General features: G+C 44.6%; 11 protein-coding genes across 11 annotated transcripts; 2 read left to right on the top strand and 9 right to left on the bottom strand.

Moving 5' to 3' along the window:
- Positions 1-865: 865 nt before the first annotated feature.
- On the bottom strand, positions 866-2,032 carry TREMEDRAFT_60470 (uncharacterized protein; the record flags this gene model as incomplete). Its single annotated transcript, XM_007002773.1, has 7 exons — positions 866-892; positions 981-1,129; positions 1,215-1,264; positions 1,328-1,486; positions 1,533-1,636; positions 1,677-1,769; positions 1,895-2,032. 7 exons carry the CDS (start codon positions 2,030-2,032, stop codon positions 866-868), a joined length of 720 nt encoding a protein of 239 aa, XP_007002835.1.
- Positions 2,033-2,475: 443 nt separating this feature from the next.
- On the top strand, positions 2,476-4,671 carry TREMEDRAFT_73336 (uncharacterized protein; the record flags this gene model as incomplete). Its single annotated transcript, XM_007003076.1, has 11 exons — positions 2,476-2,522; positions 2,568-2,638; positions 2,681-2,806; positions 2,859-3,197; positions 3,265-3,540; positions 3,586-3,645; positions 3,686-3,835; positions 3,903-4,250; positions 4,299-4,478; positions 4,515-4,604; positions 4,648-4,671. Exons 1-11 carry the CDS (start codon positions 2,486-2,488, stop codon positions 4,669-4,671), a joined length of 1,701 nt encoding a protein of 566 aa, XP_007003138.1. The 5' UTR covers positions 2,476-2,485.
- A 106-nt stretch (positions 4,672-4,777) lies between these two features.
- On the bottom strand, positions 4,778-6,642 carry TREMEDRAFT_42909 (uncharacterized protein; the record flags this gene model as incomplete). The annotated part of the gene is made up of 5 exons (XM_007002510.1): positions 6,408-6,642; positions 6,261-6,359; positions 6,012-6,086; positions 5,753-5,864; positions 4,778-5,699 (listed from the first exon to the last, which is right to left on the bottom strand). The coding sequence occupies exons 1-5, from the start codon at positions 6,607-6,609 to the stop codon at positions 4,778-4,780; spliced, it is 1,410 nt and encodes a 469-aa protein (XP_007002572.1). The 5' UTR covers positions 6,610-6,642.
- A 452-nt stretch (positions 6,643-7,094) lies between these two features.
- On the bottom strand, positions 7,095-7,861 carry TREMEDRAFT_60467 (uncharacterized protein; the record flags this gene model as incomplete). The annotated part of the gene is made up of 4 exons (XM_007002772.1): positions 7,095-7,161; positions 7,211-7,555; positions 7,607-7,787; positions 7,834-7,861. 4 exons carry the CDS (start codon positions 7,859-7,861, stop codon positions 7,095-7,097), a joined length of 621 nt encoding a protein of 206 aa, XP_007002834.1.
- Positions 7,862-8,861: 1,000 nt separating this feature from the next.
- On the bottom strand, positions 8,862-9,556 carry TREMEDRAFT_60466 (uncharacterized protein; the record flags this gene model as incomplete). Its single annotated transcript, XM_007002771.1, has 3 exons — positions 8,862-8,955; positions 9,015-9,474; positions 9,520-9,556. 3 exons carry the CDS (start codon positions 9,554-9,556, stop codon positions 8,862-8,864), a joined length of 591 nt encoding a protein of 196 aa, XP_007002833.1.
- Positions 9,557-10,120: 564 nt separating this feature from the next.
- On the bottom strand, positions 10,121-10,935 carry TREMEDRAFT_60465 (uncharacterized protein; the record flags this gene model as incomplete). Its single annotated transcript, XM_007002770.1, has 3 exons — positions 10,121-10,304; positions 10,354-10,855; positions 10,899-10,935. 3 exons carry the CDS (start codon positions 10,933-10,935, stop codon positions 10,121-10,123), a joined length of 723 nt encoding a protein of 240 aa, XP_007002832.1.
- A 583-nt stretch (positions 10,936-11,518) lies between these two features.
- On the bottom strand, positions 11,519-12,328 carry TREMEDRAFT_60464 (uncharacterized protein; the record flags this gene model as incomplete). Its single annotated transcript, XM_007002769.1, has 3 exons — positions 11,519-11,738; positions 11,822-12,242; positions 12,292-12,328. 3 exons carry the CDS (start codon positions 12,326-12,328, stop codon positions 11,519-11,521), a joined length of 678 nt encoding a protein of 225 aa, XP_007002831.1.
- A 376-nt stretch (positions 12,329-12,704) lies between these two features.
- Positions 12,705-15,929, bottom strand: TREMEDRAFT_42906 (uncharacterized protein). Its single transcript, XM_007002509.1, has 3 exons — positions 14,882-15,929; positions 12,873-14,840; positions 12,705-12,825 (listed from the first exon to the last, which is right to left on the bottom strand). Exons 1-3 carry the CDS (start codon positions 15,763-15,765, stop codon positions 12,765-12,767), a joined length of 2,913 nt encoding a protein of 970 aa, XP_007002571.1. The 5' UTR covers positions 15,766-15,929; the 3' UTR covers positions 12,705-12,764.
- A 313-nt stretch (positions 15,930-16,242) lies between these two features.
- On the bottom strand, positions 16,243-19,086 carry TREMEDRAFT_67823 (uncharacterized protein; the record flags this gene model as incomplete). The annotated part of the gene is made up of 9 exons (XM_007002954.1): positions 16,243-16,349; positions 16,428-16,586; positions 16,631-16,786; positions 16,951-17,156; positions 17,286-17,440; positions 17,605-17,767; positions 17,919-18,190; positions 18,448-18,639; positions 18,862-19,086. The coding sequence occupies 9 exons, from the start codon at positions 19,084-19,086 to the stop codon at positions 16,243-16,245; spliced, it is 1,635 nt and encodes a 544-aa protein (XP_007003016.1).
- A 1,905-nt stretch (positions 19,087-20,991) lies between these two features.
- TREMEDRAFT_67822 (uncharacterized protein) lies at positions 20,992-22,435 on the bottom strand (the record flags this gene model as incomplete). Its single annotated transcript, XM_007002953.1, has 7 exons — positions 20,992-21,082; positions 21,133-21,206; positions 21,239-21,496; positions 21,542-21,652; positions 21,696-21,754; positions 21,799-21,890; positions 22,356-22,435. 7 exons carry the CDS (start codon positions 22,433-22,435, stop codon positions 20,992-20,994), a joined length of 765 nt encoding a protein of 254 aa, XP_007003015.1.
- TREMEDRAFT_60461 (uncharacterized protein) lies at positions 22,368-24,069 on the top strand (the record flags this gene model as incomplete). Its single annotated transcript, XM_007002768.1, has 10 exons — positions 22,368-22,478; positions 22,609-22,773; positions 22,820-22,938; positions 22,998-23,093; positions 23,143-23,275; positions 23,359-23,400; positions 23,425-23,634; positions 23,827-23,946; positions 23,991-24,031; positions 24,066-24,069. The coding sequence occupies 10 exons, from the start codon at positions 22,368-22,370 to the stop codon at positions 24,067-24,069; spliced, it is 1,041 nt and encodes a 346-aa protein (XP_007002830.1).
- Between the last annotated feature and the right edge of the window lie 53 nt (positions 24,070-24,122).

The raw sequence follows: 24,122 nt of genomic DNA, 5'->3' as shown, positions 1-24,122 counted from the left end.
TTTGATGAGATTGAATGGAGACCTTTACCACCTTTATCAAGCGCCGAATCAGGTTTGAGTATGAATGGGAAAGAAGTCAAAAAAGGAGATCTTGTGGAAGGTATAGAGGATAGGGATATGAGAGAAGATGGAATAGATGAGTCGAGTGGGAATGGGAATGGGAAGGGTAGAGGGATGGGAGATGAAGAAAGGGATATAAATGGTTGGAGTAGGGAAGAGGGAAGAGAGGCGGTTTTGGAAATGGAAGAAATGTTAAAAGAAGGGGATGAAGAAAGAAGAAGAAGAATGAGAGAAGAAGAAAGAAGAAATTCAACGAGAAGTTCTATCACTGTCGTTGCTAGTAGACAAGCAAGTGGGGATGAGAAAAAGGTGAGTCAAAGTTGTTGTTTTTTCATGAAACATCTCACTTTCCAATTTTTGATTCTGACTTGTGATTTGTTCGCGTTTCTCTTTATCACTTTGGTTCTGCCCAGCTTTGATTCGTCTTCTCGATCGGTTGGTCTGTTAGGTCACTTTTTTTCATTAGTGGCTTTTGTATTCGAATCCAAAGCGCGGCCATGATGTACTCGGAGGACGCGTAGCTAACGGTTAGAACGTGTGATCTGTCATGGATGGTTGTCGACACATTTATTGGTTTAATGTATGGACCACGAAAAGGTAGTTATTTATGAATTGCTGTGTCTTGTCAATCGGCCTGAACAACGCGACACAGATCATCCACGAGGGAGTCTGGTGTTAGGTATCTCAATTACAGTCAGCTCGATGAGTATGTCAGTCAAACTACCATTGTTATGGTAAGGTAGGAAGATCAGTCTGAGAGAAACGACACAGATCATACACATCTAACAACAAAAATCCAACATCATCATCGTAAACTTCCTCCCGCGATTTTCTGCATGTCAGCTTGTTCCATCCCTGCCCGATAAAGCTAGTCAAAATGGATAGGGCACATTTGTGAAGGAGAGAGAGAAGCAACTCACTTCTATCTCATCGGCCGAGATGGGACAATCGAACGTGGCGCTACTACTTATGGTCGGATGAACGTTGATCCCCAACACTGAGAGTTTCATGTGGAGATCATAGTCGATAGTGATGTCAGATGTTGTGCCTCCTGTAACTCCGCATTTGCCTGATTGTCAATCATGTTCATACGGAGCAAAGCGCTTTTCAAAAAAAATCAGACAAAAGTGTTATGGGACAAAGAAAGAACTTACTTATGAGATCATTCAGAATAACTTTATTCGGATCCAGAGCTAAAGAGTAGCTAGATGTCAGCTATTGCCCCAAATTTTGTGCTTCAAGATATTCGAGGAATATGACGACTCACTTGAAAGTAAATGGGAAATCAAATGTCGAATCGGTATAACCTTTAAAGTCTACATTATTCAATGTACCTCCTCCTAAAGAAGTTTTATCCGACCCTGGATAATGGGCCACAGCTTGGATTTGTTTGAAATTGACACTGAACCAATTTGGGTTTGCCACGCTATTTTGTCAATTCTACTTTATTTGGTAACCAGAATATCACTCACCTGATGCTTAATGAGAAACTGACAGAGAGTCCATCGGAAGTGAGAGAGACAGGTGATGAGCCGAGGTTTATATCATTCAATGCTACACTTGGTGGTCGAACATACTGCCATAAGTTTTCTTACTATTTGGAGTAATCAGCTTACCAATGCTATGGCAAGAACTACGCTGACGAAGATTATAAGGGTCACAGTGAAGAAACAACAACAAAATCTCCAGGTATTTCCTATCGCTCCGTGCTTGCATGTCAGCTTTTTTTCATCTATGCAAACTTCTAAACAAAATAAATGTGAATCTTCATCAGACTGACTTCGATTCAAGTTATATTGTAGGGAGGGAGGGAGGGAGGTCAAAGAAAACCCACCTTGGCCCATTGATTCCCCCTCTCATCCTTTCTCCATTCTCTCAGAATTCCAGTTTCCCGAGGAGGTAAACCCATCTCAGCAATGCTTTTAGCAGGTCCTAGACCTTGACGACCTGGTACAGCACGCGCCGTATCCATCGGCGCTCTGTAAACATCCTCATCTTTGTTATTCACAATCTTTTCAGTACTCGATTGAGGTATGTAAGGGGCTGGTTCATCGTTACCATATTGAAGTGTCGAGTCGTATGATGGTGCTGGGGTGGTGTGATACGGTTGTGGTTCAGGTTCTATCTGAGGTTGATTTGAGTAACTCAAGTTGTTTCCATATGGATCTGGATAGTTGAGATGATTTTGGTTATATTGAGCCATGTTGAGAGAAAGTAAGGATGGTGAGTAATAGAAGGAGGGTTAATGGAGGACAGACGAGGCTTGAACACCGCTTTGGTGGGTGCATGTTGAATTGCGCAGGGCGGCGCGCTTGGCTGCGCGTTCGTTCTGAAGCAACGTTGCGGGGTCCCGCACTCATTCCGCTCAACCTAAACTCGTCGAAGCTGTTGACTATGACTACTGACTTTTGATATCATCGTCATTATGGACATCACTCAAGCATTCAAAGAGGCATGTACTGGTCAGTCATTTGAGCTCTGACCATACTCGACCATACTGACATCAGCCTTGCCCACCTCGGCTCGGGTGGTGAAAAAGCCCACTACGACATATCTTGAATTGATGAATGCTCTCCTTGTACGTCCTATCTCCTGATAACTTTACAACTCTGATTATCAGATATTCGCCCCTCGTACGGACACAGGATCCTCCATAATTTTTCAAGATGAGTGTAACTTCGAACCATCCCCTGACCACACACCTCAGGAAGTATGTGCCATCATCGATCGTCTTCTCGTCCTAGAAGTGAGTGCTTCCTCTCCAATAACCTCCATGATACTGGACTGATCAAGGTCAGATGGCATGGTGGAGAGGTTCAACCCTATCTCAAACTATATATACCAATTTACATTTCTTCTATCCTGAAACTTTGGGAGAATCATCTTCTCCTGTCGTATCTATCGCCTTGAGAATTTACGTCGTTGCTTTTGTCAAAACTGTTGAATTGGTTTGGAATGAAATCAGTAAGAAACATGTGAATGATTCAGAAGACATGTGGATGGATCATTATGGTATTCCTATTTCTTTGACTGATCCAGTGGAAGATATAGTGAATTACATGCAATTTGCTTTAAGCGAATTGAACAGAGGAGATCCATGGGAAGAAGACGTACATGTGAGGTTGGAGGATAGGATGGTATGTCACCTTTCCAAATTTTACTTCTAATACAAAATTGAAAAGATTAGTATTTTGCTGATAGTAGACTCTCCTTTTATGTTTGCATGTATATGCACAAGGAAAAATTCCACACTCTACTTTGGACCATATGAGAGAGCTTCTGGATCGACCTTTACATCTTCAAACCGATTATCCAAAAGAAGGTTTTGAGGATAATATGCCAAGTTACATCCGACAGAGTATGCCATTATTACCCGTCCACTTACCCAGTGTAGAGGAGAGTTATCAAGAGTTATTTTATATGACACATGACCTCATGAGATTGAGTCAAATCGTTCTTAATCCACATGGTCTCTCCCAGGTGAATCCCAATCTTTGGAAAAAATGGTCTTTAACTGACTTCGAGATAATGTTTGGTTTATCACTCGAACCTAGACCATTACCCTTAGTATTGTCCCTTTATAAGGTAAATTCCAACTTCTGTCTGTACAAATACTGAAGTCAAGTCCACGATAGAGAAACACGTCGACGGGAATATCATCATCGATTCACTCATCGCTGAAGAAACTGGTCTACCCATGTCTATCATTCATCAACTAGAACTACCTCCCAACTCTGCCAAGCAGTTGATAGTCTGGCGTGATCTTGTCCGTGGTGTGAGTCCCTCATACATTCCTCGACATACTTCGACCTTGAAGTTACAGAGCGAAGGCTGACGCTGAGCTCGCATTCTCAACTCAGATGGTACCTATCATGAATCCTTGTAGACAACGGCGGGCGCATTCTTCCATCTCTTTCTCATGGTATCAACGTGCAGCCTTCGCCGAGATGTTCCCTCTTGATCCCACTTTCCGTAAACTCTCCCAATTCCTTCATTGCATGCGTCTCGACTGTCTTTTAAATGCTGCATTAGCCGCTTGGGACCTGGACTTGATCACTCCTCGGGAAGAACGATGCGCTTGGTGGTGGGTCGAACAAGTGACACGCGAGAGGAGTGCATTATCCCTCCGACCAACCTGGAGATCGGTTTGGGCGCAAGTATGGTTGAATATCTCGCGAGCTATGCAGGCAGTGAGTCACCGATCACTGACAGCAATTCGTTGTCATACTGAAATTCAGCTGCTGTCACTACCTTCCCTCACGACAACGAAGGAATTATCGCTGGAAGAATTCTGTTTAAGATACAAATGGGCACGTAAACGACCCTTGACTGTCACCGGAGTTAAGGTCTATTCAGGACTCTTTCCGCGTTACCGATCATGGCAAGGAAGCAAGCGACAATGGGATAGTTTTTCTGAGGTACGTCAAAGATCAGGTTTAAGAGCTGAAAGTCAGATGGAAGTCAGGCAGATGGCAATTGAGAACTTTGGGGATGCACTGCGAGCTCTCGAAACATTGTTGAGGCAACTTCAGGGATCAGCCATCGTAAGTTCAGTTACGATCCTTTGTGAGGTATTAGCAATGACAGTTGACGCTAGTCGGCGCTGCATGATCTACGCGAAGATATTGTCAACAACATGAAGGCCCTGTATCAAGAAAAGTTGTCGTGGGCGGATCGCAGGAGGTGGATGTCGAGGTTGCAAGTGTGACTTAGAATTTCATCCTCCATTCATCGCTGCCTCCTCGTCTAACTCTTCCGCTAGAGCATGGCCTGAATCACCCGTTGTGATCATGGAATGAGATGAACACCTCACTATCTTCTCCTCACTTCCATGCTTCTCAACGTCGGCTTGTCCCACTCCGACTTCACATCCATTCACCTTGACTTCCGGCTCAACCACCGTCGGCTCGTCCACCACAACCCCCATCCTCTCAGCCTCGGTTCTCTTCAACCAGATGTTATAATCATCCCTTTCTTCTATCATGGCCCTGATCTCGGCTACTACCTCTTTACCTCTCCCAAGTGGTATGCCAAGCTTCTCTGCTGCCTGCTCAACCGATTTGCTCTGGCTGATGGCCTCGGACGCCAACTTTTTCTCCGCTTTTGTCATATTTGACACAGGTGGTGAGGATGGTTTGAACTGGCTCAACAGAAATTTTGTATTCCCCCATGGATTCGCAGTATACTGAGCGATGTTCAACAAACGGGGCACGACTTCTTCCAGATTACCCACGGGTCCTTCGACTCTGAAAATAGAAGGATTCTTCTCGGCCGCTCGAGCCAACATCACACTATCCGCTCCTGTTTCTTGACGTATTCTTTCCCAATTGCTCCATCCCTCGCCATCCCCGTTACATATTATCGACACATCCCGTCTTCGACCGAGATTGACGACATCCGCCAAACGTTCCCACATCGCTCTTTCACCGGATCGCATGTTGCGTGTTCGACAATGTACGGTCAGGTTGCGTATACCCGTTCGAAGGATCTGGGCAGCGAGGACGAGAGTGGACGGTTGAGTGGGTAGTAATCGAATTTTGCATGAGATGGGAAGAGGGATGTTTTGTAGAAGTGAACGGAGGATATCAAGAAGTAGGTCGGGGGTGGACAGTAAAGCGGCACCCATACCTGAATGTGTACTGTTGGTCAATATGAAGATTCCTCAAGGTTGAGTGAATGAAGGAGGACGTACGAGAAAGGTTTGGGACAACCGCAGTTGAGATCTATTCCAGAGACGTCTTGTTGGACGGTTTGAGCCGCTTTCACAGCGAGAGCTGGGTTGGAGGAACCGATCTGGAATATTACTGTGGGTGAGTAAGGATTCTGGGCGGTGTTGGATTGAAGATGAATGTAGAAGACCCGATGAGGTAGTGTCTCGGTGATCTCAGTGAATGCAGACTCTGAGGGGGGTCGACAAGTGTCAGAGCAATGAGGAAGTGGAGTAAACGTACGATATGGTTTTTCCATAGGGTGAGTAGAGAATATGGGTCCTTGACCTTTGGTATATGTTATAACGCCTGTCACAGCTGTTGGTCAATTTGATGCACTTTTTCAACCCCTTATAATTGGTCCTTCAAGATAACAGACGCGAAGAGAAAAAGAACTTGTTCCGAAAATTTGCCAAGTGACTACACCATTCTGAGGACAATTCAAGGGGACATATCAGGGAGAATGTAACAATCATAAAGGAGAAAACTCACGATCCACAATCCTCTCAGACCCAATGATAGCTCTATCCACAACTTCAGGTGACCAAACTAATCCCGCGCCATAATAAAGTGATAATAATCTAGTAGGAACTATCCACATCAGCTCACTCAAGTTTCCACATAAGTGAGAGGACATACGAGAACCAGTACGGACCATAGGAGCAAGAACGAGTTTATTCCTATAATCTAGTTCGTGTATGTATGTACGTGGATGTTCAATAGGTGATGACATGATTTTCTCTATCATCTCTGAAATAACTTCTTCCTCCGGAGGTTTCTCAGTTGGAAGGATCTCAACTCCATTCGTAGATTTGTCTTCCGCCGTGATGTTTCCCTCCATGGTGGGAGTAGAAGACGACTCTGGAGATTCTACGGTGGATTGATCGGTGAGTGGTCGGATAGGTACGTTTACGGATACATGAGTCGTTGTTGTTTGAGAAGGTTTGTCGAAGGTAATGCGAATTCTTGATACGTTTGAGGGGTCGATCGGTTTCCGACATGGAGGATGAAGAAGGGATAGCTATAGGCATGATTCGTTTGAAAGGTGATAGTTGGGATAGATGGGAGATGAAGGGTCGAAGCATGGACTTGAGGTTGAAATGTACCAAGGGAAGCGAGGGGGGCAGAAGAAGGAAAGGAATTTTTCAAAAAGTGGCTCTTCTTTCTCGTAAATCGTAGATTTTACAATCCGATATGTCAGGATCATGTACAATAAAGATATAATGCATGCTGTGCAAAATCTTTTGAACAAACAGTGAGAATCCCGCTTACTTACACCATGCACCATATATGAGCACACTAAAGTCAAGAAATACACATTTTTCCCTAACATGAGATTGTTGCGGTATTGCCATGCTGCTTTGCCAGTGTGACATCACCAGCACTTGTGTACCTGATCAGTGTGGAAACACAGTAGTACCATCCGGCACTGTTCGACTCACCACAAGGGCCCGGTCGCATTGGCTAGGCTACCAGCAACGTAGCTTGCCGTCTCGGCCACATGACTCGCTACTTCACACCCCAAATGACTGGCCTCGCTTGCCAGCGCACTCGCCATCCCGCTCAGCGTGTTCACCAAGTGATCCGCGTAAGCGCTCTGCGCCACCTCAGTGGCGGCTGCGAAGGTGCGACGAACCGCCCAGTTTGACACGACAGCTGCAACGTAGACCGTAGCAGCTGTGCAGCAGCCCAAGAACAAGAGTTCCGGACCCCAACGGTCAGCCCCTATTGGCGGACCTTGATATGGGCGTACTCCCCAATAATAGTTGACGCGGGCCTCTCCATCCCTCGATGTCAGCCTATGTCGCTGCCCTCAATACTGATAGGGAAGTACTGACCGTTGGCGGGCGTCTGAAGACGGGGCGGCGGACTTGCTCTTGACCTTGATCGATTTACGAGGGCCAGAGGATTTGGAAGATTCTCCATGATGGAGTGAAGCCTCTTCGCTATTGAGACTTGTAGGCTTTGCGGTATTCCTCCAGGTGATGGCATTTTTGGTGGGAGCGGCAGACGACTTGGCTAGCCTGTCAGCGTCCGCAAGTACCTCAAGATCCCCCAGACGTACTAGGTTCCGCTGAAGCAGCGACTGACATCTTGGTCTTCGTGGACTTGATGAGAGTGTGATACTGATCGTTGAGTGTTATTAGATGCGGCGGTTTGTTGATGGCGGTGAGACAAGAGTCAAGTGAAGAGACGGTGGGGGATTGCGAATCATCAGCAACCGTATTTAAGTTCTCAAATCAACGAGCACCGCTTGGTCCATGAAAGGATACGCCGAAGGCGTTGCATGTCAGGGATTTGAGATATGGAAGGAGAGCTTCGGGCTATATGGGCAGAGGCGATACTCGTTCTGAAAGGGGATCGACGTGGTGATTGAATCATTCCCCGTCCGTCATCGTCTCGGCCGACGTCATAGCCATGTCGTCCGTTTGAGTCGTGGTCGGCAATTGAGGTCGAACTCTGAGGGTAGGGGCATGAACGGAACATGTCGCGGATCGGTCATATCAGTACGATGAGTGGTAGTTGAAAAGACATGAACGAAGCTACGTCTGGCAGGTAAACATGAGCTTAAAGTACGGAGTACTAAGTAGTGAAGATGGATCATATATGTGTTGCAGGACGGAGACTTGTTGGTACATGTATTCCCGCGAGTGTGGCGTGTGGCGGACCGTCTTCGTGGCGGAATCCTCCTCGTCGGTTGGCAGGACGATGAAGCGTATTGGTGAGCACGACCAATCATGAAGGGAGAAGGTATTGGTTTACAGTAGAAATACACGGTGCTCTCAGCTGCACCGGCGATGTAAGTGCTGGAAATAGTCACCGTGGTTCCACTATATAAAACATGACCGGAGTTATTGGGCGACCAGATAGACCGTGCGCACCACTTAAACCCCAGTATGGCAATGTAGTGATTCATTCACCAGCGGGCGACATCAAGTAAGTGGTGATGCATGTCCACTCACACAACTCACGAGAAGTCCACATGGGTGAGGAAGTTTAGTGTCTCAAATAAACGCTTAGCGCTATATATCACAGTATTCATCGACAATGTATGTATGTATGAGCAGCACCAACGTAGAAAGACGAACGCGATCAGCGCTTCATCCCTTCGCTCAGGCCTTCTTGATAAGCTATGTTCTTGACCCAATCAACATATCCGCCGACCGGAACCTGGAGCCTAGATCCCCTAGGTGTCAGCGGAACCCGTTGAATGTCAAACATGAGAAGCAAGAATGGTTGACTCACAACCTAGAACATTTCTCATCAAGTTTTCTTAACTTTTCATCCGCTTCCCTACTTTCTTCGGTGTACCCTTGTAGAACCTGTGAGACATAGCAGCCGTCTGGATCATGGTTTGAATGATCATCAATATACATTGATAATGGTAGTTTGGAACCTTCCTCTTCATGATGGGCCCTGTGAAAGGCAAGAATTCTTTGAGCCCCAAGATCATTTGCGGAAAGTTCATGAATATGAGTGGTATTTGCTTCACCCTGCTCTGTTGTGTTCTCAAGCTTGGAGTTCGAATCAGCCCTTTGAGATCCCTCTGACTTGACCTTCTCCTCGTCTTCATCAGAGTTATCCGAGCCATCCCATCCCGAGAGGGCGTCATAATCATCATCACCGGTGGATGACCTGTTGTCATTCTTGCTTTGTTCTGCGGTCGAAGTTGGATTCGTATCCTTTGAAAGAAGAGTCTCACTATCTGATTCATTAGTGAGAACTCTACGTATATCAACACTCTACCTACCTTCAGATCTTCCCGTATTCAGATTGACAGCTGTCATCTTGTTGAACCTGTGCCTTTGGTTTTATAAGTAAGTGAACGATACGGAAATACGATTAAGAGTGTGTGGAGTGTTAGATATGAGCAGCTAGCCAGTGGATAGAGATTGTATACTGTAGGACATGAAGATATATTTGAACCACCTTATATATCTATTGATTTATCTATCAGTCCTGTTTTGTTGAAAGGACCGAGCATGTGGTATCTCACCCCGCAACCGAACAGAACAAAAGGAGGTTAAACGAGTCTGGTTGTCGACTGAGCACGTCCTGGCATGTGAGAGGATCTCTAGTGTCAGAGATGAACGCCCGTTATTGAGGGAAGGTATGTACATACATGTTTCATCACTTCCATTCAAGCTTGGAAGGACCAAGACAAGGGACTTAGTGATGTTTCACGTAAATTCATTGAATAGCTGTTTCTAGGCCTAATACCATTCTAAGCGACGTACTGTTCTCAGAGGAGGAGATTTCAAATATGTTCCGGACAAAGATGACAAGAATGCATTGAATTCACATGAATGTCCAACTATCCAACAGGGATTGAAAACATAGTAACCATGATCTCAACCGCTCAGATAACTCTTAACGCCATAGGCTACAGTCGCAGCCACGGCGGCATGAGCTGCACCAGCGTAGAATGAAGATGAGGAACTATGTTTACTACTACCATCTTTCAGACCTTGGCGATAAGCTTGTTGGCGGATAGAATCAACATGTGTTCCTCGTCCAAATGGTGAGGTTCGACCCCTACCTGTCAGATCCATGCGTTCCAATTGTGACACAAGCTTTCACTCACAGGAGAGATGCAGTCGTTTCCAATGCGCACACAACGTCATCGACTGTCTTGGTCAGTGAATCAAGCTCCCTGACGACTCGGGCCATTGGGTCTATTTCCTCATCGGTGTTCCGGGCATTGCTTGCAAAGCCACAAATTGCGGGGTCGCAAGTCGAATGATCCGCATCGGGATCCAATGGAATTGAGAATCGGAATGAGAAACCAGAGTTAGGTGCTGAGTTTCTTTCCGGATGTGCTTCATCCTCCCAATCATCATCATCATCATTGTCAACTTTCTCCTCCTTGGGAGAAGTTTTTGTGGGATCAGCAAAGGTCTTGGTATCCGTATCAACATTGACTTGTCCACCAGGAAGAGTGGATTGTTTCTCTTTCACATTGTCATGGAGGTCTTCGTTGTCTCCATCATCATCATCAACCCATGCTTGATACCCTGACTTATCGGTATTGGTATCCGTAACAGACGGGGGGTATTCCGTGTCATTTTTGAGGAAAGTTTTCTCGTCTATATGGTCAACATGACAATGACTGTGTCAAATATCGCTCACCAGAAGATCTTCCGGTAGTCAAATCGTTGTTGCTCATCCTGCCAAATCCTGTCAATGGTTAGTATAATCCGGGATGATATGAGTGAAAAAATATAATGTTATGCAAAGAGTTGTGTTGTATGTTTGATGGAAAGGGAAGAACTGTGAGATGAGAAAGATGTACGGGCGACAGATTAAGTACTCGCGATGTGAGATCGCAGATGATTTTGTCAAAGGAGATTTGATGAGATGATGCATGTCTCATCTGTCCGGAATGAAAGGAAAGATCACGATGTCGTTAGGACGATATCATATTCAATATCCGCCGTCCTTCTTAACACACGTTTGAAGTGTTCATGATAAGGCAGGGTGATGGAAAAAACGGAAGTTGATACATGTTTCATTATTCCGTGTGTCAACGTCAAGTCAGCTTCTTGAATACCCGATTAAGAAAGGATCTGATGATATGGACGAATTGTTTGACCGTGATCAACATGACATATGTCGCCCAAAGAGATGACCTGTGTAAATGTACCAAGACGAATATTATTCACATCAGAATTAGTGAATTGTACACATACGCGAATAAAGCACTACGGGTAAGATACTGCAGGGAGGGAGTAGGGAGGTGAGAGAAGAGATCAAGTGTGAGAATTATGAGATTCCGTCAGATATCTCAGACCCATCATAGCAGTCGAGACCCCTGCACTGATCAGTGTGGCATGAATGACTCCCCGAAGATATCCTCTCCTATCTGATTCCAGTAACCCCAGTTGATAACCTAACACTACTGCCCCTTTAGCTATCTCGTTTCGTTCCCCATCCACATAACCCTCTGTTGGAGTACGGATATTGCTTCCTCTGTCCATTAGTTGAGACAATCTCCCTACCCTCGCTTTTCCATACGGCCTGATAAGCATTGAGGATGGATTGGGTGGACTTACAACATTTTCGCTTCTTCATCCAAAGCTTGAAGTCTACTGTCTAATTTTGAAGCCGCATCATTGAGATTGTTCAAATAAATCTGTCGACAAGTTAGACAATTGATCAGATGACTCCTGATGTTGTTTGTGGTACTGGCACCAGTTTCAGTCTCACGTACTTCAGCTTCCGAAGTGGAAGGGATGAAGTGGGTGGAGTGATCTGAACATTCATGCTTTTGATTATCTTGATCTTCAGATTCATGGGTATAATTGTCATCATCGAAGTCTCTAAGCTCGACACCCGGCTGAGAAGTAGTGGTGACATCATCGGCTTGAGTGTCTTGGATGGCGGATTCGTGAACGGTGGAAGGGTTCACGTTGGTTTCATTGTCTTCGTCTATAACTTGGGGGTATTGATACCCAGTAGTAAAGGCCGTGTCCTCTAAGCAATCAGTGAAGATCATTTTGGAGTTTCGTAGGTGATCACTCACGGTCAGAGGGTACAACAGATGCTAGATGAGTAGACATGTTTCCGGATATGGCTTATTAAGTAATTAAGTAGAATCAGTTCTGTGAGTGTGGAGAGTGATGTTGTCTGGATGGAGTGGTTGATAGTGGTGTGGAGAATAGATGATGAGCAGCTGATTCATATATAGCTGCCAACGAATAGCGGAGTATTGAGGAAGAATGGAATCTTCGATAGAAGATATAAAGGAAGGAGATTGAAACGTGATTGAAACGAATTGTCAAGCGAAGCCTTCGACCTGGAAAGGACCGTTCCACAACATAGTCAACTGTCGTGACTGCCCGTTGCGGAGATACTTATATTGAAATGGTGGCGGAAGAGCGAGAAAAATATGGATTTGAGAAAGTCAGGGGAGTCAGTACGGTTCAGTTGAAATGTCACTGAGCATGATTATTCGTTATATTCCCTAAGTGGTAAAATCATTATAAAATTCACACTCTAAAGAGCATGTGGTGAACCTTCCAAGCCAAATGGAGGACTTCTTAACCTGTCCACAACCCTGACAAATCAGCAACCTGTCCATATGACAAACATAATTCGACTCACTCGATCACAACTCTACCAACTTCTCTGTCTTGTCTCGGTTGATAACCATAAGCCATAGGATCCGATCTTCTTTTATCCATTGGCATTTTCTCAATAATCACCACAGTCATAACTTCCCCTGCATGTTTCAAAGCTGGTACTCCCCATAATTCTAATTCCCTAGCATCGAAATGTAACCAAGTCGGTAAAGGACCACCACCTTCTAATTCCGCACGATAAGTCGATGGTGGATTAGATGACCAAGTAACAGCTGAAAGTGAAACGCTTGGAGGTGGATGTATAGGAGGATGTATTGAGAATGTTTCATTTGATGCTGCGTATAATCTTCCATCGGTAGATATAGGTCTAGAACCTGAAGCATGTCTTCTATGTCTTACGAAAGAACCAACTTGTGGTAAAGGTGGTGAAAGTGGCGTTTCATGTTGAGGTACTAAATGAACAGTTGAAATTCTTCTATTTTCAGGTTGAAAAGAAGATCTTTCATTTGTCATTGGTGAACCAAACATGATTTCAGAGTTCGGATAACCTAAAGCTGAAGCATCGGTATACATAGATCGACGAGCTTCTTCAGCATCATCAAAAGCTCCATCGATGGCGATAGATTTCCTTGATCCACTTTGTTCGGGCGAAGCGATTTTCTCAACACTAGGTCGTAGTCTAGGAGTTGAAGAAGCGATAGGTTGACGAGTTTCGAACGATTGTCTTTCTGCCATTGCTACTACTGCATCTTCACCAGAAGTTTCATCTTCTTCATCGATACTTTGAAAACCTGATCCTCCAAAACGAGAAGCTGCAGGTCCAGCGAATGAGGATAAGGAACCAGATTGGAATGTCGTTCCTTCTTCTGAAGAATGAAATTCGCTGAATTCTGGTGAGCCGAGGGTATGTTGTGAAGCGAGTTGAGCTAATCTCGTTGGTGAGCTATTTCGAGGATACCGAGGGGTGAAATCCGCTCTTGGTCTAGGGACGGAAGGAGTTGATAATCGTTTATCACTCATGGACCATTGAAAACTTTCCCTACTTTCCCAACTAGCTCTCGAACCGGATGAAAAGGATTGAGTGAATGAAGAGGCATCTTGTGAAGGTCTTTCGATAGGGTCGGAAATCCCAATCACCACACCTGATCCGGCAAAGGAACTAGCATTGTCTACTTCTTCCACGGGTTTCTTCTCGGGCTTCTCGGACCATCCAAATATCCCTTTCAACCCCTCCATCCGTGATGGTCGATCGGGAGAACGAGGCTCAGGGTGGTGGAATAGAGAGATCTTGGCGATCTCACCCAGTATGTTACGAGGAGGTTCGAGGGTGTTACTTCGTCTGAAAGGGTCGGTAATGGGAGATGCGGCGACAAAAGAAGCGTCATCTTTCTCTTCTCGTTCTTCCTGGTGAGCCTTTCGTCTACGGAAGCAGCAGAAAAGGAGTAAAAGTAATAAGATTAGAGCTAGAAGACCGAAGATAACCCCTAGAGCTATCTTGCCCGCCTTGGAAAGACCGCGATGCGAGCCAGAACCCAAGTTGGTGCTACTATCGGTAGGGGTGGACGAACCTGAAGTGGTGGAAACTACAGCACCTGGAGTCTCAATCTTGAGGGTTGACGTGGAAGTGAGATCGCCGAGAGTAGCAGAAAAGACGACATTGATAACGTTGTTAAAATCTTTCGGTACAGTCCCGCTGACGGTTGTACCCGAGAAGGTAAGCCACGAGGCTGTGCTATTGGCACTGATGGTCGCTGTTGAATTTGCAACATATGGTGAAATATCGAACGAGAACTTTTCCCCCGGTGCGACTGTTGCGTCTGGGAGGTTGTATGCGGTGAAGAAGTAAGGGATAATATTCATACCCACCCAAGTGGTCAGGGTGAGGGTACTTGATGAGTTGGATGAAGCGATAGTGAGTGGAAGGAAGAGTGATGTGATGGTTCCATTTTGATATTTGTCCGGTGTGATACCGGAAATCATACCGGATGAACTTTTATTAACATTGTCATGTATATTATTGAATGAACTCACCTGTCAATCTTCAACCAAGGAAAATCAACATCATCAATGGAGAAGACAACATCTTTTGCAGGTGCTCCTCCAACAACCAAATCACTCACGTCAACCTTATAATCTACATTATCTCTAGCCATAGTAGTGATAGCTGTAAAATTCTTCCCTTTGATCAATTCTATCCCATCTCCAACTCCCACTTCAATCACGAAACTCGTTTGAGCGCCTGTATAACCCCAAAAGTCGGTACCGGTAGCGACGATTGTATAACTTCCATTGGCAGGTGCGACACCATCGAAAGTGAATGTTTCATTATTGAAATTTAGCCAATCAGGTAAACCGATAGTACCTCTTTGATGAGCTGAAAAATATAATTCTCCATTATTTGGATCGTTTCTAGAAACCCGAAATGTGTCATATTGAAAACCTAAAGAGAATGACCAATGAGGTGGGATTGAAACACCAGTTTCATCGGGTAAAGTGGTGGCGGAAGAGATTTTTGCCAGATTGGTAGATGCTAATTGAGTTGTGAAAGCCGCGTGTACAGCTGGTGTAGAATATTTCGTGACGATAAGTTTGAAAGAATCTTTTGTTGAACCGTCGTCATCCGTAGCTGTTAAAGTTATAGTTTGTTCTCCTACATCGACGGCTGAAGGTGTTCCATGAAATGTTTCGACCTCAGGACTGAAACTGAGCCATGAGGGTAAAGTCGAAGTTGTATATGTGATATTAGTGGTGGAAGTGAAAGAAGAAGGGAAAAGGTCGAATGTGAAAGGTTGTCCTATTCTCGCTACGAAAGGCATTTGATCCATCATAGGATAATTGAGTATCGGTTTAGCGGTCGTCATGGCAGCTAGGACGAGTACTAAAGCTATCATCTTGTTTCGTGATGTCTTCATCATATCCTCGATTGTTTTGTTTTTGAGATCCTCGATTAGGTAGGTAGCTGCTTTGATGATGGTTGATATTGGAGGACGAGATCTATGTGAGGAAAAGAATGATGGCTAGTCAATAGCCGCGCTATCAAAGCGCTTCGAGTCGTCTTGCGACTGATAATGAAATGAAGGTCAGCCGAAATCAAGTGAGAAAGAGAAGAGTGAGTAAGAGTAGGAGTACCAGTGATGAGTGTGCATGCTGGAGGGGATGGGCGAGGGCAAGGGAAGGGAATCGCGTCAATAGACAAAGTTGGCACGTAAGATAGAGGGAAAAGCACAAAGTACGCGCACATGGGTAGGGAACATGGCACCATAGGACGCGTCATCCAAGTGCCACTTTGGGTACCTTAAGAAACGCACGCGTGGTGGTGAATTTGACGCCAGCAAGGAGCTAACTATGTACATACGAGTAGCATGGGCAGAGCAATTACACGCAGGGAATCATCAACTAGCAACATAAATAGCTCCTCCCGAATCCTCTCGTCGAGGTTCACAGCCCGTCGTCCAGTCACTTTCCAAGTCAAACCCGAGTGTGCAGGCCACACTTCTGGCTGTACCGTCAGCTAAGTACCTTGAACCTCTCGAGTTGTCTGTATCTTGCAGATGTCGATGTTCAACGAGACACTCACATTGAGCCCACACGACCTCGTGACCTCTACCTTCCAGATCCGCCGCGACATCTTCTGATATACCCAGCAATCGGTCCCCCCTCCTATCACTAGACCGTTCCAATTCCGTGGCGGAGGGTTGGAGTTGACTATGTATTCTACCTGCTGCTAAAGCTTGGTCTATCCATCAGCAACTGAACAAACTTGCAAATGTACAAACTCACCTGGACTCATGCCATATTCCAATACGTTTCGGACGATTTGTATGTTGGTGGAAATGATCGTACTTCCTCCTGCACATCCTCCGGCAAGTACGGCCTTTCCATCAAGTTCCACGATATACGGACACATGGAGCTCAGAGAGCGTTTACCAGGCTGGACTGGGAAGATGTCAACTCAACACCCATCACCCTCAAACCATTATACCCAATGCCCAACTCCCAGGATATCCCAGAGCGGGGGATGACTCCTTCGACGTGTCAAAGTCCATATTGTAGTTGAAAAGGGGATATATTCGTGAAGAATGGAAAAGAAAACTACTGACCGTAATTCGCAGGAGACGGTGTGTATCCAGAAGAATTCACCCTTCCCTCTACTGAAAAGTCGTCCATGGAATCATTCAGTACCATCCCAGCCGCAACTACCCTACTACCGAAAACATGACCGATAGTAGTGGTTAAACTGACTATCAATCCCGTCGAGTCCGCCGTGATGATATGAGAGGTTCCATGATCATTTTTGATCTCGACACTTGGGGGTGAGCATAGATTCATGCCGTCGTAAATCCAGTCAAGTCGAATGAATCATAGAAAGGAACTACCACAGTTCATGGTATGAGTCGATCAAGTAGGGTGATAGGAGAGAGGTTGTTTGACATACGTCTCAGGAAGATAATATTCCATTTCATGAGCCTTCTTATCGATCTTATTCGCTCTTTTTTGAATTCCCTCGGGGGATAACCAATCTCGTTGCAGTTTTTCTGCCGAGGGTACAAAATCGGGGTCTCCCAACAATGTCCTTTGAGCGTAGGCCAACTATCGGTCAGTCTATCAATTCTGAGAAGCTGCAATTCGTATCACAGGGTTTTACCGCTTTTCTCTATCCAATTACCTTGTCCTTGTTAATTACGGTAGGAAACGAAACTACTCAAATGATGCACTGAGTTAAGAGATGTATGGATGAAGAGCGGATGGCCTACCTTTTGAACTTCCACCATCCTATGAGCGTCTTCCTTCTTTCCCTCTGTTCGATCTGAAGGAAAACTTCCCAAGACTCCTAGAGCAGAAAGAAACACCGCCCCGCTTCCTGGAGCAGGTATCGAATAAACGTCCCATTTTCTGTATTTCCCTTTCAAAGCTTTTCTCCAAATCGGTTTGTAATCCATTCGTCAATTCCCACTCTAATCATTTGACCCAACAACTTTCATTTGATACGAATGGAGAAAGTGTCGGATGAATCGATTCTCGTAGACGACAAACCGGTAAGATGATAGATAGGTTGTGAAGAGGTAACTTACTTGATAAGTCAGAAAGAATCATTAAACCTCCTGAACCCCTAACACATCTCACGATCTCTTGTCCTATCTCACCATTATAAAACACATCTGAACCTCGTTCCGCAATCTTACGAAGGGTTTGACCTAAGATAGGTCGTCGGAGGATTGATCCGGGAGATAAAAGTTGATCATCTTGGAAAAAGATTTCAGCTAGGTCGGAATGTTCAGGTCGGGATAACCATCCAGATAATGTGGTTGGTGTTAAAGGGTCTAGAGCTTGAGAGAGGTACTACTTGATTAGTTTGTGAACTGGTAATTTTATTTCTTTTCTTCTCCGACGTCTCTTTCCTTTAAAGCGTTTGAAACGATGGATTCGCAGTAGTATGTGGAACAGCGGAACATGTAGATAGCTTATACTCGATTCATATCAGGACGGATCCTATATTGACGGTGCACATAGAATATGATATTTTGGAAAGAGGGGTTAAGGTGCAGATGACTTAGGGAAAAGAGAGGGAGAGGGAGTGGGACAGAGAGAAAACTGACACGATATAAATCCCCACCCATTTGATAACCCTCACATAATTTGATGACCGGTTCCAAAACTTTTTCCCATTCCAATTGTCCATATTTTTGATGTAATTCTTCAAAACCAGCTATTTCTCCTGGAACACAAACTGATGTACCTCCTATAGAAGTTGATGCTCCATTTCTATACATTTCACTTGTCGCTGCGGCCTATTACACATAATCAGTCCATCACCCAATGGTCACAGAATTATCTGATGTTGATATCAATTTCCATCACTTACCCCTTCTCATACCTACAAATCGTTATGCGGAAGGAAAAAGCTGATATTAAAGAAGTCTGAACAGGGAGAAGTAAATGAGTGGGATGAATAGGAGGAGAGAGAGAGGAGAGGAGCAGGGAGAGAAGAGATAATCATTGACTGAACTTACAGGCGATACATGTCGGAAATCTAAAACTGTATGTTCTCCATTAGGTAAACGAAGTAAAGCGAAACCACCACCACCAATATCCGAATTAAAAGGATTCAATACTCCCACAGAGAGAGAAGTAGCGATTATTGCGTCTACTGCATTTCCACCTTGAGCGAAAATGTTTTTACCGATCTCAGAAGCGATGGAATGTTCAGAGCAAATCGCTCCTCCCTTAACCACCATGATATGTGTTTATATGAGGTTTAACTGTGATCACACCGTTGATCCGTTGAGGAAGACTTGTATTCACGAGAAAAGGCTTGAGGTGTCCAGCACCTTTACAACAGGTGCTTTGTACAGTATGTATATACACAAGTCAATAAATCGAATTGGGCAGAGAAAGTAGAAGACGAATCAGCTAGTGTGGTGGGACATAGTTCGGAGCTTATCTGCCAAGTGGCTCGGAGTTGACCGAAAAGATAAAAACTACCTCATCTCATTCATCTAAGATGCTACATTCTACAATATGTCATTTTCTCATTCAGTACATACCTCCCGCACTCTGAGAAGTACCTTTAGGGGAGATGACCTTGATCCAATTACGTTCGAATTTAGTGAACAAACCACCATAGCAGATGAGCAATGAACGGACGTATGAACGAAGGAGGAAATGGTCGAATCTGTCATTGGCGGCGATAGCGGCCTGATTGTCAGCAATTCCACAACTTCAATAATGACCAAAAGAAAGATTTACCGGATAGTCCTGCAAAGTCAGCAAAGTCCTTCAAAAATATTTAGTAGAAACATATGACCCATTTAGAAAAATCGGCTTCGGTTAGGTGGTGGGAGATGATTCAGCAGGACGGTCAACAACTGAGTACTCACCATCAAGTTAGGATATCTAGCCCACTCTTGCGCCAATTTAAGGCGATCGGTAAAGTGAGCACGACAGCCATTCTGCATAGCGTTGGTCTTTTTGTACGTCTCATTCAATTCTCGTATGATGTGACCTTGAACGTCGGCACCTATTGATTAGCATCTTGACATATCTCTTCATGTGGGTTCGAGGTCCATGTGGATGTCCACACGAATCGAAGTCGAAGAATTGAGATATGAGACATGGCTAAAGTCACTCACCAAAACTGTTTCCATCTTCCATTAGGGGAATTTCCATTTCTAGCCAAATCTTAAGATCTTGGCATATGAAGTGAAGATCTTCTTGCTCTCTGTTATCAAGTCAGTACCAAAATCCGTTCGTCGTTGAGTCCGGGTAAGAAAAAGTGAAAAGTACGAAAACGATGAACTCACTGGATAACGATTTGGCACAACTCGCGTTGCACTTCATTCCCTGGCATAACCTCAAACCAATGAATACCTTTCTTAATCCCTTTGTTTTGATCCTCATCATCAGAACCATCTCCTTCTGCAGCTTCTACAATCTCGCTCTCCATGTCGACGTCCTTTATTTGTATACCGTTGGCAACATCAGTAGACAAAGTGATCTTTCCCAATTTCATCTTCTTCAGTGCGGGATCATCTGGTTGATAGAGCTTTGGCTTGTAAGTCTCCGTATCGACATGACCGATCCAGAAACATGAAGTCTCGTCTTGCTCCCCCTCTAGCAACTTGGTGAGGTGGTTAATCTTCCCTGGAAGCTCTTTCTGAAGGATATCGACTGCACGCTTTCGATAACGCGCCATCATCGCCTACGACACGAAGTGAGCGGAGTTTGAAATCTATAAACAAACTGACTTACATCTCTAACCTCTAAATTGGGGTGGTTCTTAAATACATTGGTCATATCCGGCGCGGCATCTCCGTCGACACCATTGGTTCCATTGGGTTTAGCAAAGCTGGGCATGTTGTTTATTGTTACTTCGAGGTTGTTGTGGACGAGAAAAGACAGTCATATCAGTATTAATGGTCTTCACCGCATTGCTTCAAGCACAACGGATCCATCCGTCTTCGAAGACACAAAGGATGTGATCACAAAGGAGGATTAACCGCCCGCTCTTGTCAAAGACTTCTATTCTCAAAGTCAGTATTCCAACGAAAAACGCACCCTTCAAGTCAGGGGAGAAGGAGATATCCCTGACATATACAACGGAAGTCACCAATCGAACTATACAAATCCCCTCCTTTCTACTTTCATCCGCGCAGTTTTGACCAGAGAACAAGGATGATCAGAATCACCAAAACGGCTATGATGGCTGCAGAGAGAAATTTCTGCTGATACATTCTGAGCTATAAGCTTTGATCAAATGCTCCAAGATCTGCAAGCTGACTTACTTGAAGATCATCTTCTTCAATGTTCCTGCCGCCCTATCGATGGAAGAGTCAGCCTGTGTCAACTGATTGTCAATCTCAATTTCGAATGAGAGAAAAGATTAATCACGGTATCTCGAGTATGTTCAATTTGTTCCCTCTGGCCTCTTAAATTTCTCAGGATATCCGCACCGACATCTTCTGTCTCCATCGCTATTCGCTGAGCATTTTTGAGTCTATCCGTACCATCGGCAATTCGCTCGGTACCTGCTAAAAGACGTGTGCGGGCGGAGTAACTATCGGGGTCGTCTGTATATGGGTCATCGGCATTCGGAAATCCTGGACCTGATAAAAGTTCGGCTCTTTGACCTTCATTTCGTACGTCACGCTAGAGCTCAGAATCTGTACTCTGGTGAAAGAACGAAAAACCCACCAAGACCTTTTTGACTTTATCCAATGCTTGTTTCGAAGTTTGAAGACGTTGATGATAAGTCTGTCGGATGGAGGTAGGCATGGACGGTAGTTCGACCTCCATCTGCGCAACCTTCACGGTGAGCTTCATAGAGGGGATAGAGACCGCAGCTCACAATCTCTTCGGCCTCGTCCAGCTCATCTGATACCTTCTTCAACGCAGCTTTACGCTGTTCTAATAACTCAGCAACACTCCAAAGAGATGATCACAAATCTTACCCCCTTTCAACTGCTTGACATCCCCCTCGAGCTTACCCTTGAGACTCGCCAAGAGCTGTTTGAAATCCTCATCGTAGTTCTCAAACAAGGCTCTGGAATGACGAAGTGTATGACAGCGAGAAACGTCGAGAGTGTTGAAATGATGGATCGCATCAGCTCATGTCATTTCAAACCTTGAATAGTCAATACTCACGTGGGAGAATTATCCATGTTGAGGAAGGATAGATGTCAAAAGATCAAAGAGGAGGTCGCGAAAGCGGTGTGAAAGCCAACGTCTCAATGTCTAATTTATTACGTAATATATATCGCCTCCCCTGCGCGTTCAGATATGAAACAACGTCACTCGCTCGTCCACATTAAAACTACAATACCAACTTTGTTCCCCTTCCGATACGTAAACTCTCATAACACCTTCCCCACTCCGGCAGGTTGTTTAGAATACTACTCACCTCGTCGTGTACGTCTATCAACTTTGTCTCTTGTTTGGATGCCTCTTTCAGACCTTTCCCATCAACTCATCCTCCACACCTGACTCGCATTCCTTTCGCCCAACGCACCTCGAACGAGGCATGAATTTCTTCAGTCGGCAGAAGACGAGGACGCCCCAGGAGACGGTGAGAAGTTTGAAGGAGAACATTGTTCGACTTGATCAGAGCTCTTCTGGTGAAACAAAGAAACGAGTGAGTATGAGTTTAGTCTTCCCTCCACAGTTCTTTCCATCCTTCCTCTATGTCGCTTCCCGATCACCAAGACGTGATGGATGACCGATCATGGGTAATGAGCAAAGGCCTAGTAGACTGAGATTTCTAGATCAACGAAGAAGTGTCAAGATTATTATCAAGTATAAAAACATCTTTGATAGGAGATGAAATTGCCGAACCTTCCCCCGACGTCGTAGCACAGATCGCCAATGAAATATACGCACAGGACTTATTAAGCTTGATGGTGATACATCTCGCTAAATTTGAATTCGAGGTTTGTCTTTCATCCTGTATCTAGAAGATATGCTAAAATGGAACAGGCAAGGAAAGATGTTTGTAGTATCTACAGCGCACTTCTTCGGAGACAAATCGGATCACGTTCACCTACCGTGGAGTATATCTCAAGTCGACCAGATATCATCTTCCACACTTTGAAAGGGTGAGTGTGGTTCCTTTTTACCTCTTACCAACTTTCGTAAACCATACTGATTGACATAGATATGGAAATGCCGAAATAGCTTTAAATACAGGTTTGATCCTCAAAGAGATGGTACGATACGAGGCCTTGGCTCATATACTGCTGTACTCTGATCAGTCAGTGCCTTTTTTTGCTTTTCGACGGTGAAGTCGACTGATATGATAGATTTTACACTTTCCCCAATTATATCGAAAACACTACCTTTGGAATCTCATGTGACGCTTTCGCCAATATGAAAGATTGTTTAACGAAACATAAACCCATGGTGGCTCAATTTCTCGATGTCAACTATGATCGAGTGAGTTGACATTACCATCTTTTCTCTTCTCCGCCACCTCTTTACATCTTGACCCCGGACCCACTCTCAACTGCTGGATCCAGATTGTTGGTTTAAAACTCAGTGGAATCACCTGGTGTGATTTTGTGGGTGGTAGGACTGATTGTTAGTTCTTCAACATGTACACTACCCTCATATTATCCACTAATTACGTGACCAAGAGACAATCTTTAAAACTTCTCGGAGAAATACTATTAGATCGTACAAACTACGCAATCATGACACGATACATCGCCAACGAGGCCAATTTAAAGATGATGATGAATTTTCTCAGAGACAAAAGTCGGAATATACAATTCGAAGCGTTTCACGTTTTCAAGGTAAGTCAACATTCCTTCTTTCATAATTCTTCCCAAAATCATAATCAAATACTCGACTACCTAACCTCTGGACCATTTGACCACTGACCCACCTCACTTCATCAATATCATTTGTTTGGACCGCAGTGCAGAACATCCGGGGGCTAGATACCAGCTATGGTATGTCAGTCAATTCAAAAGCTGACTCGTAAGGTGTTCGTTGCCAACCCGACGAAACCACCTCAAATCCAAAGTATTCTTCGAAGGAATAAAGATAAACTTCTCTCTTTCCTCAAAGAATTCCATAATGACAAAGACGATGAACAATTCAATGTGAGTTTCCTTTTATTTTCCAAAGTCGTGACTGACTTGAATAGGACGAGAAACAATTTCTCATTGTGCAAAGTCAGCTTCTTAAGTCAATCAAGATTATCTCTGAGCTGACGTCGCAGTTGAACGAATATAGTATGATCATTTCCCTTGTGTTCTTATTGTTGTAATGCCCCGCC

This window comes from Tremella mesenterica (genome assembly GCF_000271645.1).
Source record: "Tremella mesenterica DSM 1558 unplaced genomic scaffold TREMEscaffold_2, whole genome shotgun sequence".
Lineage (NCBI taxonomy): Eukaryota > Fungi > Basidiomycota > Tremellomycetes > Tremellales > Tremellaceae > Tremella > Tremella mesenterica.
Note: the sequence above shows the minus strand (reverse complement) of the source record. Positions and strands in the feature narration are given on the sequence as shown.

Excerpts from the sequence above, each read along its gene's own strand:
- TREMEDRAFT_42906 (XM_007002509.1), bottom strand. The coding sequence starts at position 15,765 with ATGATGAAGACATCACGAAACAAGATGATAGCTTTAGTACTCGTCCTA. Across the intron at positions 14,841-14,881 it reads CCTTGGTTGAAGATTGACAG|TTCATCCGGTATGATTTCCG; the intron begins GTGAGTTCATTC and ends TGTTAATAAAAG. Across the intron at positions 12,826-12,872 it reads GTTGGTAGAGTTGTGATCGA|GGTTGTGGACAGGTTAAGAA; the intron begins GTGAGTCGAATT and ends CTGATTTGTCAG.